This window comes from Nanorana parkeri, unplaced genomic scaffold, assembly GCF_000935625.1.
Source record: "Nanorana parkeri isolate BGI_ZX_2015 unplaced genomic scaffold, ASM93562v1 scaffold1510, whole genome shotgun sequence".
Lineage (NCBI taxonomy): Eukaryota > Metazoa > Chordata > Amphibia > Anura > Dicroglossidae > Nanorana > Nanorana parkeri.
In genome coordinates this window covers 259,916-275,873 of record NW_017307778.1, presented here as the reverse complement: position 1 = coordinate 275,873, position 15,958 = coordinate 259,916, and the positions used below count along the sequence as shown (strand labels likewise).

General features: G+C 40.1%; 1 protein-coding gene across 1 annotated transcript in view; it reads left to right on the top strand.

The window, feature by feature from the left end:
• Positions 1-15,958, top strand: part of NF1 (neurofibromin 1) — a gene marked incomplete at its 5' end in the record, with an annotated part of 159,497 nt that overhangs the window by 114,946 nt on the left and 28,593 nt on the right. The window contains 7 exons of the mRNA XM_018570336.1: positions 2,795-2,997; positions 8,346-8,539; positions 9,854-9,994; positions 10,216-10,495; positions 11,034-11,248; positions 13,428-13,489; positions 13,573-13,687. Of these exons, the coding sequence (XP_018425838.1) occupies positions 2,795-2,997; positions 8,346-8,539; positions 9,854-9,994; positions 10,216-10,495; positions 11,034-11,248; positions 13,428-13,489; positions 13,573-13,687 (1,210 nt within the window). The remainder of the gene's footprint in view (positions 1-2,794; positions 2,998-8,345; positions 8,540-9,853; positions 9,995-10,215; positions 10,496-11,033; positions 11,249-13,427; positions 13,490-13,572; positions 13,688-15,958) is intronic.

Genomic DNA, 15,958 nt, shown 5'->3' with positions numbered 1-15,958 from the left:
TGACTCCCAGAGTCAGGTACACGATGGGATTTGTAGTTTTACCACAGCTGGAGGGCCGGAGTTGCTCACCCCTGTATTAAATGTTTTTACAAACACTTTGTCACTCCAATTAGTTTGTCACGTCCATATAAGAATGGTGAATCAGGACAATGTGACTTCATAAAAAAGCAAGGTCAAAATGTGTGCAACTCTTTCAAGTCACCCCTTAATGTTTTGGGTTTTTTTTGTTTTTTACAGACCCTAAATTGCTACAATGCATATAATATTTCCCCTTCATTTTATGGTGTGTGATTAAATGAAAAACCTAGTTTTCATGTGTTGTACAGAAGATTAAACTGCGTTTACATTTTTGCTGCACATTTGGGATAGAAGCTATTTTGTATTTGTTACATGTTCTCATTCACATCAGTGCTGCTTACATATTACTTGCTCTTTCCTAAAAGGTTTTTATCTAAACTCCATTTTCCTCTGGAATGCAAGGGGGTGAGGAGTTAATCATTAACCTAATTAACCCTGTCTGTAGTGTGGTGGCATGACCTCATTAGTTGTAAACTAGATTTGAACAGTCTGTCCTAAAAAGGGTCAAAGAACAGTGGTTCTCAATCTTTCTAGGACCGAAACCCCTTAGTAACATTTGCCAAGTTGTAGTGATCTCCAGCAGAAAAATGATTTGTTATAATTATTATTAGGGATGCACCGATGCCAGTTTTTCAGTATCGATTACGAGTGTCGATATTTTATTTTTGCGACTCGCCAATAACTAATACAGATACCGGTTCTGTGTGCCTTGATTATCAAGAAGCCGGGCGGCGGATCATGACCAGCCTCCTGACTTCCTGATTGCCAAGCTGCTTAGCAACAAGTGAAGCTGGCTTCCTGGCCAAGCAGGGTGGCACTGATTGGCTAGGAAGCCGGCTCCATGCGCCTTCTGCACTGCCGATCTCCCTCTAAACGGAAGTTCCGGTATCGGAGCATTTTGGCGAGTACAAGTTCTCGCCAAAATACTTGGTATTGGTGCATCCCTAATTATTATTCTAATTGTTTAAAAAAAAACTAATTTTCTTATTTTTTATCTTATTTGTTACTTTTTTAATTTTTTGTTTAATTTTTTTCTTTTTTATTTCTTACATTTTTGAAACTTTTAACAATTTGTAATATTTATTTTAATTGCTAAACTTAACTTTATTGCTATTACACAGGCGCTAACAAACCCCTGTGTGATGGCATTTGATTTGGAAGTGACAGGTTCCCTTTACTGAACTTGTCACCTCCAATACAGGAGTTCTAGCACAGCACTGTGCTGAAACTCCTGTGACAGCGGAGATGGGTAGGCTGTGTACAGTGTTCCATCTCAGTGTTAACACGGAGCAGCTCCCCATCTTCATGGGGACGGACCATGGCGGCAGGGGATGGGGACGAAGTAGCAGGCTAAATACAAGTGATGCCGCCGCAGAGCCGCCGACATCACTTGACCAGCTCTCCCTCTGTACACTTAGTCCTGCTTACCCAAAACTGGGCTAAATGTAGAGAAAAAACTGCTCGCCTGCTGTCAGTTCCTCCCCGGCCGCTGCAGTGACATCTGGCGGGAGAACTGACACTGCTGCTCTAGGAGGAGGCTGAGGAGCCTCTCGCCTAGTGCAGCAGAAGGCATACGGCGACCCACAGGTTAAGAATCGCTGATCTAGAAGCGTTGTATGTTAAAAGTTAAGGTGGCCATACACTAGTAGATTTTTGGTTTCTGCCACAAACCCTTGTTACACTGATTCATTGGTTTTCGTTTGAAGAGAAAAAAAAATTCCAACCTGACTGATAGAAAAATTTCGATCACAATATCAAAAATGAAAATCGGTGATGTACCATCATCTGTTCAATTTTCGTTCAAAAGACAGTTTGTGTACGATTTCTGAGCGAAAATCATTCAATGTATTGCCATTTTAAGAATGCCCCTAGTCTTTCTATGGGGACAGCCAGAGTTTTTCTTTTGTCAATTTGAAATTGGTGAGAAAAGCTTGTAGACTGTACAAATGCCTGGTACACAGAGACATCTAAAAGATAAGAAATATAATTTAAAAAATATGCTGTTCAAATAGAAACACATGAACATTTTCTCAAATGTGTCTGCAAAAGTGGAAATGTACTTTGAAACACTATTGGTCTCTATTTAAATCTACTCTAGAAGTTTTAGCTTCCAAAACAGTAATACATTCAAAATGGCTGTAAATTCTATCACACTGTCATACTAGTGTGGGCATTCATATATGGAGATATGTGACTGGTTTCCTTTATAAAATGGTAGCTTCCTAGCTCTCTCTCTAGCTTTCTGTCTCAAACTTTCTAGGCCACAGCTTTGAAACAAACATGTATGTAAAGCCAGAGGAGTCAAGTTGGAACTCCTGATCGGCATACTTGTTGCAGATCATTGACTTGCACTGCTATATTTCTGCAGTTCCGAACATTTAAAGCCTTTGGATCAACAGCCAAGCTAGCATTAATTTTAATAGGAGAGTTCAGTAATGTCAGCCTGCATGTTTTCTCTGAAAAAGGTTTTTTTAAATTGTAGAGTATTCACATTGTAGAGTATTCCTTTGGACTTTTGGAGTGGGTTTTGCTTGGGGGAAAAATGCCTACAGTGTTTAAATGTATTAATAGATTTGATGTCTTACTATAAAATGGGAACTGTCATGAAAATGTCAACTTGTCTTAACCAGTTGTCTTTAAGATGGTTACTTTAAATGGATCATCTTAATGTTATGTATTTACAATATTAAGTTTGTCACCTTATCTTTTGTTGCAGGTCTGCTGCCTATAACCTCCTGTGTGCCTTAACATGTACCTTTAATTTAAAGATTGAAGGGCAGCTACTGGAGACTTCGGGTCTTTGTATCCCAGCCAACAATACACTTTTCATAGTCTCCATTAGCAAAACCCTGGCAGCTAATGAGCCACACCTCACACTTGAGTTTCTAGAGGAGTGCATTTCTGGCTTCAGCAAATCTAGTAAGTAAATTGTGCCTACGCCATTTCAATGTGACTACTTCTGCAAAATGTCACATTTGGCATTTTAATGTTTGGTATTAGATGGGAAGAGGTTTTTTTTTTTTGTTTTTTTTTAAGATAACTGCTTTAGGAAGCTCACAACCTAGTTTGTTGTTTTTTGGTAAGCAATTTGTTCACGCAGGTGAGCTTTGATTTGTCCACATTGTTGCTCTTTATCTGTGCAGTTTGTCCATGTTTGGCACAGAGTATCCTTTTTAGCCACTTCTTGAATCTCTTCAAAGGAAACATTCTGCCATTCCTAGTTTCCTGGCTCTCATGTTTGCCCCACTTTCTCTTTTACCAGGAACAAGCATGCAAATAAGGATGTCTTACTGACCATACTTTAGAGATGTGTACTTGTTTCAGCTTACTGAAACATTATTGAACCCAACTGGTCAATGGACTAGCCAGATAACTAGCATTTTCAAAAAGGATTGGCAATGGCAGCCTCCCATGTATATCTGAGAAAAGGTGCTGAGAGATTAAAATTCCCATAGTGCGTGATGTTCTACCTCCTATGTGTGAGCTGTAATATGTGATAAACCCTTCTACAGCATATGCAGAAGGCACAGCTGTTAAGAGCTTGCAACCCTACGACTTTATGCTTTGTTTTTTTCCCAAACATTTGCAATAATCATGATTCTGAACAGCTGCTTCCAAGTCTCTCAGCGCAGCTTCCTAGAACTGAACTTCCCTGTCCAGTACAAGATTACAAGGGACAGAGCACACTCCAGCAACTGTTCATCTACTAGCTTGTAGAAGGGAGAAGAGGGGGGCAGGGAAGTAGCTTGTTTTGCTTTGTCTGTGTGTTTGTAGAGACACACACACACACCTTACTAGCACACACAAGGGTGACTGCATAGCACTCTGATTGAGAAAAGGAGTCACTCTAAAACAGAAAGTCAGAACCAGTGCTCCCTGAATCAGCTGATTCTGCACAAAACTAAAACTTTTAAACATAAAGCAGTAGCATCCATTGTACGTGATTTCATCAGCATTTGAAATGGCTTAAAATCCTTTTGACTTTAAAGGAGAACTATGAGGTGAGTGATTTCCACTCACCTCATAGTTCTAGCCGACCTGTGACAATGAGACTGTTACAGGTCGGCTCAGTAGATCGGGAGGTGAGCGAACACATACCGGGTTCGCTTGCCTCTCGATCCTGTCACGGCTCTCTGCCAGCGCTGACTGGCGGAACGGACGGGGGAGGGGGCGGGTACAGCTGGCTCTGCCTCTAGATAGGCAGAGCCAGCTGTCACTCATGCAGCTGGGCGGATCCCGTCATCTACGTCGGGATCCGCTGCGGCGTCTGAGCTGTAGCTCGCGGTATACTGAGCTTAGGGTAACGGGAGGACGCTAGTTTGTGTCCTCCCGTTACCCTAAGGAGAACTATGGGGAAAAACACTGACCCCATAGTTCTCCTTTAATATCACTTTAACAGCAATCCTATTCACTAGACTTTGCATTAGTATTATTACACTGGTATGGTCCTCTCTGTGGCATCTTATATGTCTGCTTAGACTCTCTTAAGCTCCCAGTAGCTAAAACAAAGTAGGATAACAGGACTCACTACATTGCACCAGTTGGTGCACCCACTTTACTGACCTGGAGCAAGTATAACAGATGGGCTCAAATGTTTCATACATCTTGACTACATTCTTCTGCTGGGTCACTGGTTCACTAACTAATGAAGCCATCATTAGGCGAGAGCTCAGAACCTACACCTTTAAAACAAGTCAGATATGTCAGCTCCCATATTTCTATCCTCACAGGCTGCCTTGAATTATTTTTTATGCTACTAAAGTAGGGCTGCAACAACTAATCGACATAATCGATTATTGAAAAAGTTGTCAACTTTTTCAATGCACAGGGACGCGGGGAGATGTAGTAAAGAGGAGCAGGTGTGCGGGTATGGCAGCTGCTGATAGACAGGTCCGATCTCTGAATCACGTTGCTGGAAGACTGCACTTTCCCACACATGGTGCTCTATAATGTATTGCTGGGATTTGTATTTCTCTATAGCTGATGGTACATTGTGCTGTATATTATACAGAGGAATACAAATCCCAGCAATACATTATACACTGTATGTATAATGTATTGCTGGGATTTGTTGTACTCCTCTATAGCTGGTGATATTCTGCATTGCGCTGTATAGAGGACTACAAGTCCCAGCAATAATACATTATACAGCGCAATGCAGAATACCACCAGCTGTAGAAGAGTACAACAAATCCCAGCAATAATACATTATAAAGTGGTACAATGCTAAATACCACCAGCTATAGAGGACTACAAAACCCAGCAATAGTACATTATACAGCGCAATGCAGAATGCCGCCAGCTATTATGTACTATTGCTGGGATTTGTTGTATTCCTCTATAGCTGGCGGTATTCTGCATTGTGCTGTATAATGTGCTTTTGCTGGGTTTTGTAGTCCTCTATAGCCGTTGCCATTCTGCATGCATTGCTGTATAATTTTACACTTTCCATTTCACTATATTGCACACCACACTATCTTTTTTTCTTTTTTACTTCCACCGGTCCAAGCTTGCTCCTGTGATGGACTACAACCTCAATACAAACTAGTAGTCCCATCACTGGAGCCATTTTTTAAACTTTATTTTATAGTTTATCCGATTAACCGATTAATCGAACTTAATAATCGGCTAACTAATCGATTTTGAAAATAATCGTTAGCTGCAGCTCTATACTAAAGAGCGATGCTTGTTTGTCTGAAGTTCTGATGTAAATATGAAAGTTCTATGGGCCAAGTGGATTGTGTTAAACATCCCCTTCAGCTGGAGAGGAAAACAGACACTCATTGTGTTATCCAAAGGCTGACGGCACAATCCCGCCTGGTGGTGTCAGTTTTCTGTGCCCTTGTCACATGAGGATAGGGTCAAATGTTATCCATTGTGTTGATCAGTGAATACATCTATCCCCCCTCTTCAGTATTAAATGTCCTATGTTTTTGTCTGCACAGGCTTTTGTAATTATTTCCTGCCCTTATCCTGTACAAAGCTGTGAGGCATATTTATAAAGCAGTGAATGTGACATTAACCAAATATTCATTGCAGGTGAATCAACCACTAAGTAAAAACACATGCAGTAGTTTATTACGAAACATTTTAATACCATCTATTTATGTATTTGTTATACTTTCTACCCAATCTACTATGTATACAAAAAACTCTAATAAAAAAACGTATTGAAACGAAAACACATGCAGTAGAGAGATGCACCTGCAGTGACTGATGAATGTCAAATTCACTGCTTTATAACTATGCCACTTAATATTTTCTAGTTGTCATTCCTATGCGTGTCCTTATTTTTAGTATGTTGCTGTGGTCTCACTGGCATTAGTGAGTTACAAACCTGCTTAACAATGTTGATGTTACTGGCTTATTTATCTATTTTTCAGTTATGAATGGTGGATTTTGTCTTTTTTTATATTCTCTTAAGAGTCAGACATGCATGTTCAGTCAGGCCACCCTTCAACAAAAGAAGCTGAGCTTGCTTTGGGATTGGGGACAGGGTTTCTCACTGACTATACCATACGGCAGCAAGTGGCAAAATAATAAGGCAGTACATCATACCCGCTTGGTGACTGTCAACTCAGGCCTATAATTCCAGTTACTCTCCCTTACTTGGTCTCCTGTTTTTACAATATTTTGCTTAGAATAGTGGGATTTTATATTGCATATTCCTTTCTTTTTTTCCAGGTAAGTATTACCATACTAATGACTAGGGATGCACGGATACCAGTTTTTCTGTATTGAGTACCAATATTTGTTTTGGTACTCGCTGATATTGAGTACCGGTTGCATTGTGCCCCTATTATCATGACCCGTTACCCAGTTTCCTGATTGCCTGTGAAGACAGTGTTCTAGCGAAAGAACACCGGCTTCAGAGGCAGCCCGGCTTCCTGACAATCAGGAAGCTGGGACGCGAGTCATGACGTGCCGCCCGTAAACGTTAGGAAACCAGGCTGCCTACCAACAAGCTAACTTCCTAGCTAATCAGGAAGCCGGGTGGCACGTCATGACCCGCCTCCTGGCTTCCTGATTGGTCAGGAAGCCAGGCTGCCTAGCCAATCCGGAACCCGGGAGGCGGGTCATTACGTGAAGCCGGCTTCCTAGCCAATCAGGGAGGCGGGCCATAACCCACTGCCCGGCTTCCTGATTGGAAAGGAAGCCGGCTCCATGCTCCCTCTTGCACTGCCAGTCAGCGGGAGATCTCCCTCTGACCGGAAGTTCCGGTATCGGAGGTAAGTATCAGAGCATTTGGGCATGTACGAGTACCCGCCCAAATACTCTGTATCAACACAGATACTGCATATCTATAGATAGTGCATAGCTTTCCCTTGCATGTAAAGGAATAGTCCATTTGATCGATATTGAACAGTCAGATCTATATTTCTCTTAGTAAACTACAATCTATGTACCAGCAATTTTACATGTGGAAGCTAATAAACTGAAAATTGGCTTGCATTTGGAGGCTACCCCAGCCATCTTTATAGAGCAACCTATATGAATTAAAGAAATTAAGTTGCATGCAGGGCAGCTAAAACAAGAAACAGTAAGCTGCTTAATCAATGTATAAATGGGTAATTTGTACAATAAATTAAGTTAGGTTAAAATGTGATTTTTATTGAAATAGCGGCTACAAGTGCTAAAGAGTTTGAGAGGGCCAAGGCAGTTGTCCCATTCATCTCTTTAGTTTCTCCCATTCATCTATTTCATTTGTTGTCATCAGGTGCCCATGCATAAAATAGATGTAAACACTGTCTGCCCGGTAGAGAGGTATGCAGTGGGGAGCGGGTCCACACTGCAACTGAGGTCTGCGTGAGGTCCTAAAGCCTTGTTCACACCAAGCGCGTTCCAGTAGCAGAGCAGTTACAGACCGGAGCAAAACTGTGTCCAATGTTTTCCAATGGTATTTTTAGCTCCAGTTCACATTGCAGCGTTCCGTTCCAGAGCAGGTAAAAAAACTGCAGCAGGCCCTATTTTACCTGCTCTGGACCTGCTCTGGAACGCATGGAAACACCCTGGAACGCACTGAAAGCCCATTTTAAACTAACATTTTTTTTTACCAGAAATGGCCCGCCTTTTTTTTTTTTTTTTTAAGGAACTTATAAATATAGAAATTTACTCTTAAATCCAACACTAGCACACCTTCAAAAAATCAACCCCTGAAGTCGCAAGTACTGAAATTTGCATAATATAATTATCTGCGGTATGCTAATTTTGGGACTAAAATATGAAACCTTTATCCATCTGAGCATTTGTGTATGTTGCAATTGTAGGCATTGAGCTGAAGCATCTCTGTCTGGAATACATGACTCCCTGGTTGTTAAATCTTGTCCGGTTCTGTAAACTCACTGATGATGCAAAGAAGCAGCGTGTCAGTGCTATCTTGGACAAGCTGATAACTATGACCATTAATGAAAAACAGATGTATCCTTCCATTCAAGCAAAAATATGGGGCAGTCTAGGACAGGTGAGTAGTTGATCACCATTACCCTATTGCTAAAGAAACACCTTTTTGTACTGTACCTAAACCCCATGATTTTTTTTTTTTTGACTAGCTAGATTGAGCGCTGAGGAAATGTTGTACTGTTTGATTCAAATTAAGATACAAATTGGTGGTGTGTGTTGTCTTTTGTTGGTAAGGTCTCTAACCCAAAACACATTGGAGTCCGGATGGCAGCTTGTTCATCAAGTTTGACCAGAGTTACTCCATGGGCTACAAATATCGACTTTGTTTTTCTGGCCTGATAGAAGAGATTCAGTTTATGTATTCAAATATAACTTAAAGCTATAGTACTTGCTAAAAATGTACATGTGGTTGCAGGATATTTGCAAATTTAAAGTGCTTCACTGAAGGAAGAGTGGAAAAAACAAAAATCCTAAAACAAGAACAGACTTCTAGGATGTCCAAACTTTTGCACACACTGCATTTTGGGTTTTTTTCTTGAGAAACACTGGGAATCTAAAAACTTGCACTTGCAGTGAGTCTACCCACTGCAAGTAGAAGAAACCTGATTACACACATTGAAGTGCACCTCCCCACCCCCAGCAGAGGTGGGGGAAGCTGGTTCTCTGAATTGTGCACAGGCTAGCAAAAAGCATATCCAATATGCTTTGCATACCATACCACCCTCTCATCATTAACATAATTAGTTTAATTTCTGCAATGATTCTGTTTGATAACCATGTTATAACCTTTATATAGCGATTTAAATAAAATAGACCAATTTATTGTGGTTTCCAAATGTATTCAATTTGGAAAGTGGTAATATTGTTTTCAAATGTTACATTTAGCAGAACAGTAGGGGTACACAGCTTTGTGCTTATGACTGTGTATATTTAAAAATATGTATAGTTCCCTAATATATTTGACCTTCCTGATTTTCTAAATGCAGACTTTTTAGAATTGAATGTTTTCATAGTTTATCCTACTGATATGAGAAAGGGAACAAAAGGTCTTGTGTATGTGTGTGTGTATAGATCTTTTTTCAGTCATGTAACCGTATATCATTTATTTATTTTTTTAATCTTGTAATTTTGTTTCTGCATCACACACAACTAACTCTAGTTAATAATGTGTTGTGACGCTGTATTTCAGATCCAAATTTTTCAAAATCCATTAACATTTTCATTCAATTTGCTTTCCACATTCTGATTTTGTTTGTTTTGATTAGCCATCCTATTAACATATAGATTGCATTTTGGTTGAACTAAAACTGGATAATTTATTGGAGAAATACAAATGTATGATATTGCAGTGACATTTATTTATTTATTTTTAAAGATCACAGATCTTCTCGATGTTGTGCTAGACAGCTTCATCAAAACCAGTGCAACAGGTGGACTGGGTTCCATAAAGGCTGAGGTTATGGCCGATACAGCGGTTGCTTTGGCATCTGGCAATGTCAAACTGGTTTCAAGCAAGGTATGCCCTTAACCCTTAAAATACAACTAAACTGAAAATTAAACTGCTAGAAAATAGTCTTCTGCAAAACAAAAAAATAGAAATTATGTCTGCTGATGCATAATTACACTGCATATATTTTTATCTCCGTGTATTACTTTTGGGGATTCCAATTAATTGTATTCCTTTTAATGCATAAATGCACTGTTCTGAGCTCTGATTAATTTGCATTTTTTTTTCAGGTGATCGGGAGGATGTGCAAAATAATAGATAAGACCTGTCTTTCTCCCACCCCAACACTGGAGCAGCACCTCATGTGGGATGATATTGCCATACTCGCCCGATACATGCTCATGCTGTCCTTTAACAACTCCTTGGATGTGGCTGCCCATCTACCCTACCTCTTCCATGTTGTCACCTTATTGGTGGCAACAGGTCCTCTCTCTCTTCGAGCTTCCACCCATGGACTTGTGATTAATATTATTCACTCCTTGTGTACCTGCTCACAGCTGAATTTCAGTGGTGAGTACTTTTATTCTGAATTTACTTTTAGTCACCTGTTTTGCCCGTATTACTCAGAGTAAATGTGCTTTAAAAGTAAAAAGCACCTCCATCAATCCATGACACCATCATGTAGTAGATGTAAAATATTTACCTACTTTTGGTCATTATCTAGCCTGACAAAGGGCAGACAGTGTTTTTGGCCAAGGCTCAAAAGTGCTCTAAGGTCTGTATGCCAAAATGTGGTCATCACAGGCCTTCCTGGGCGCATCGGCCCATTTATGCTTTATAGCAGTGTCTGATGCATGTGCAGCTTTAGTTGTAAAGGCCACAGATGATGCAAGTGCCAGGGCTTACAAACACTGTTGGGCCCTGGGCAAGTTCTACAATGATAATGCATTTGAGGTATGTGTTACATCTACCCAAAATGAGCAAGGTGTGCTGCTTTGTAATTCAAAAATAGACGTCCCCTTTATGAAAATGAACAGCTAGAAAAAACATGATCAGTTTTTGTTGTTTATGAAACGTTCTGTGTAATAATTGATCTATTTGCTCACAGAGGAGACAAAGCAAGTGTTGCGGCTCAGTCTTACAGAGTTTTCCCTGCCCAAGTTCTACCTTCTGTTTGGCATCAGTAAAGTCAAGTCTGCGGCAGTTATCGCTTTCCGATCCAGTTATCGTGATCGCTCCTTTTCACCTGGCTCCTATGAGAGGGAGACATTTGCTCTGACTTCATTGGAAACTGTTACAGAAGCACTGTTAGAAATTATGGAGGTAATGTTTAATATTATTATTTAATTTATGCTTTAATAGTGTTCATTAAAACAGTTCCATGGAGATTTACAGTTTTTTTTTTCTCACAGGTGCTATTTTGGGTGCAGTCTCATAGATATGTGGGCATTTTCATTTACATCTTGGCAAAAAACTGTCCCAGGTTGTCAGACCTCTTCTTTTAGATCCTTTTCTTCCTTCATAAGCAGCACTGGGCAATGGTAGAGTGTGTGACATACACAGAATACTGGATGTGTTTTGGGGGTTAACAGCACATTGTATGAGGAGAGTAGGGCTTCAACTAACGATTATTTTCATAATTGATTAGATGACCGATGTATTTTTTTGATCGGATAAAAAAAATGAAATACCATCTTTTGTTTAAAATAAAATACACAAATGGAGTGTTACAAACATAAAGTTTACTTCAGAATAAAACTGCATGCACAATTTGTTTGCATTTGCAGTGCATTAGAATGCAGGGCATTGCAGTACAACGGGTTTTGAGGCGTGTATGGGATGCCATTGGAATGAGTGGTACCACAATGCACCTACCGCAGCAGAATTTGTCAAACTGAAAATTACGCTTCCCACCGTTTTTATAATTTTTTCTTTTTTTTTTTAAATGTATGTATTAGATATTTTAATTTAGTTTCATTGATTTAAAATTATCTGGATTGAAAAACTCCAAGCGAATATAATAAAATAACCAAACTTATATTTAAAATTGCACACCAAATTCACAAACCCCCATGTGACAGCACATAGGAGATGACAGATTCTCTTTAGGGTGACATTATGTCAAATCATTAAGTTCCACAGTAAATTTGTGAATTAAGGAAGTAAAATCATCATGCAATGAATTGCGGAGAGACAGAAGCATATCTTTTAATGTGGTGTCCATGACAGGCTGATTAGATGTGGGGTATGCATCCAGCAGTGCATTGTGATCATCAGGACTGTCAGCAATATCATCATTGTCCTGAGGGGGCATAGAGTCACTGCTTACCTCCCTCTCTCTGGGATTAGGAGTTACTCTCTTCGATTTTGGCTTCCCTGGGCTGCCTTCAGTGGATGAGCCTGCACTGCCCGAGTTGTCAGCTAGGGTCTCATTTGGCGCCATTAGTTTTTTCCCCATCTCTTTTGTGGACACAGTGAAGGAGGCCGTTGCTCGAGACGAGCCGCCGCCATCTTTGTGGCGTCCGTGAGGGCCGGCGGTTTTGAAGAAATCCGTAAGTTTCCGCGGCCCCCCTTTGTGTTTTCTTTTATTCATACTGGTCCCGAGTGACATAGGATAGTATAGATGAAGAAATCTGCCGTTATCGGTCCCCTGTGCCGTGTCGCTATGCCCCGCTGTGGAAACTAATCCAGAGCTCTTTTCCTATGCGGCCATCTTCCACCACGGTTGGCCACGCCCCCTCCAAAGGAGCTATTCAAGCACACATGGCTTAAATAGCTTCAGCCAGGGAATGTAAACACAGCAAGCAGTGGGTGTGTGTAATCGCCAGCCTGCTGTTGCAATTTGAAATGCCAATAGCAGGCTGGCTAATGCACCTGCCCACTGCCTGCTGTCAATCAGCAGAGGAGAGACTTAAAGGAGAAAGTTCTCCTTCGGGTCCTCTTCTGGCAGCTAAACATTTGGGCATGGTGTGGTCATTGCAAGTTGAATCAACTAATCACAATCAACTAATCGATAATCAGAATCGTTGACAATGATTCCCATTATTGATTATTATCGATTTTTAGTTGTTCCAGCCCTAGAGGAGAGGATCAATTTGTTCAGATGCTTTGTTCTACGTACATGAAGGTTAGTGTAGGTTAGGCAACACTTTTTTAACAACCAATCCTATCAGAGGAAACTTTAACTGTGTGATAATCATATTGATATGAAGACCTAAAAAGCCTCATTTTGAAAAGTGTTGGGGCAGGGCTGAAAGGAGACATCAACAGAAAGGGAAGCCGTCGGAGAGAGCACAGTCTTACACTCCCTATCCTACTTTTATTATATAGTCAAAATGTACATTTTCCTTAAAATGGTAATACTTACACAAATCATTTTTATGTAAGTGCTTTAGAGAAAGCAGAAAATGAACAGAGATTGCATGGAAATGTTTGCTTGAAATAGTTCCATGGTTCATGGTTTACTTTTGATCTTATTAATCTGCTATGTTTTTTGTTTTAGGCTTGCATGAGAGATATCCCAACTTGCAAGTGGTTGGACCAGTGGACTGAACTTGCACAAAAGTATGATTTATGTTTTAAATAAATCTATGTATTTCCTTTTGTCCTTTAGAATTTCCTAATATCCACTTTCTATGTCTTCCTAGGTTTGCATTCCAGTACAATCCTTCACTACAGCCACGAGCGCTTGTTGTGTTTGGCTGTATAAGCAAGCGTGTATCTCATGGACAGATTAAACAGATTATCCGAATTTTAAGCAAGGTATTTCGATTTGTAAAGACTATTATGTGGAACAAGTAGTTTAAAGTGAACCTGTCGCAGGATTTGGGTATTCAAGTATTTTATATACTCCTAACTACCGTAGTAGTAAATGTGCATTAAAAAAAAATCAAGCCCTCATTGACCTTTGAGGATGAATTGCACCACAGTTCCTGCAATTACAAAGTTCACAGCAGAACCAGAAGTAATTCCAGTCCTTTTAGGCAGCTCAGCTCACACTGTTCACACTTGCTTACCTTGTTGCATGCTTGTACATATCGCTAACAACTCCAATATTTCCGTATATTCTGTCAACTGAGGAACCCATCAAAGTGTTTTTGAAGGTATCGATGCTTTCAGCTGGTACAACTAACTGCAGATGGGAATTCCACATTTTTACTGCTCTGACAGTAAGAAAAAAAAAAAAAACCCCTTTATGCAGTCTAAGATTATACTGCATCTTGTCCAACTTCTTGTTGTGTTCACATGTCATCTTCAGAGGTTTTGGCTTAAACCGTTTATTGCGTATAGTACCCATTGATAAATTTGTAATCATATCCTCCTTAGCTGCCTCTTCTGTACGGTGAACATTAATTTCTGTAGTCTGCTTGCCTGTGAAACTCTATGTAAATATCCTCTTTATTTACTTCCCTTTTTTCCCTTCCTTCATCTCTCCTTCACCCATTGGTTGAGATTATTTTTCTATTGGCTAATCTCCATTCAAAAAGTGTTAGCCACTTGGGGAAGGAAGGAGGATGTCATTGTAGCAAGACAGACTATGCAAGAACAGACCTTTTGAAAAGTTTAAATTCCAGTCACAGCTATCTAAGGATTGCTAGAGAGCTATGACATTGTGCCATGAACAACAAAGCATTTACAGCATTTTCTATGCACAGGTACAGTAGGATGGGATAGCACGAGGAATGGAATTAACTACTTAACCACGTTCGGGCCGCAATGCATCTATATATGGCGGCCCACATTAGTGGTTAAATCAAGAACACGGCTGCTGCAGCCGTCTTCTTGGTGTTCCCCAGGCTCCGCTGTGCCTGTACGTCGCCCAGGACCGGATCGGCGGTTCTCCTCAACGATTGGAGAGAGATTCAGCGGTTTCCCGCCGCTGAACTCTCCTCCGATCACTGGACCCAGAAGTGATGTGTATTGCATCACTTCCAGTGTCACTATTTCGAGCCAGCTAGGGAAGCAGATCTCTGCTTCCTCAGCTTCTTTGGGGTCCCTGGGTAACATTAGGTGTCTGAAAGACCCCTGATGTCTCCATAAGAGGACCTGTCACACCCTATCTGCTATTACAAAAAGGGCTTGTTGCCCCCCTATGTGATAGAAATAAAGTTAGTGTAAAAAGAAAAAAAAAGTTTAAAAATGTAAAAAAATTAAAGTAACAAGAAAAATTTAAAAAATGTAAAGTCCCCCGCCCCCCATGTGCATGCACATGCAGACGCAAACGTATCGGTGCGCCTACGTGCGAAAATTACAATTGCGCTACACATGTTACATATCGCCGAAAACGTTAGAGTGAGAGCAATAATTCTAGAGCCGTTAATTACTGTTAAACTGATGAGCGGTAAAATCGTTTAAAATGTTTCCTATGGGAAATTTTGGGTATTGAAGTTTTTTCGGCTTCACAGGCAAACTCATTTCTAAGGCTTGACATGTTTGGTATCTGTTTACCCGATGTGACCTCATCTTTTATATTTTACCAAAAAATTGGGTATTATATTCTGTTTCTTGCACTAAATGTTTAGTTTTATTTTATCCTAAAAATATTGGTTTGATAAACATTTGCGCAAATACCGTGCGACATGAAAAATTGCCACTAGCATTTTTTTTTTTATTCTATAGGGCCTCTGCTTTCAGAAAATATATAATTGTTTGGGGGTCTGAAGCTGTTTTCTAGCCAAAAAATTATATTTTATCATGCGTGCGCAAATAGTAAGAAAATGCCCAGGACAGCAAGTGGTTAATGGTACAATTACTGTCGTCATGAATGGCTACCATTCTGTGTCCACTGATTCCAGTTGGCATTCAGTTTACTTTTATGGATATCGGTGTACTACGGCCTTTGTGTATGAAAAGTGGTATTACAACTTTTTTTTCTTAATATAGTGAGGTATAAGACTGCGTTGAAAGCCAGGCTCCTTGATCAACAGCTGGAGGAGCATTTATTTGTTTTTTATTTGTAAAAATGTTTATTTCACAAATAAACATTAATTATGGATTGTGCCTATGCTTTAGTCTGTGCAGTGCCTGGTACCT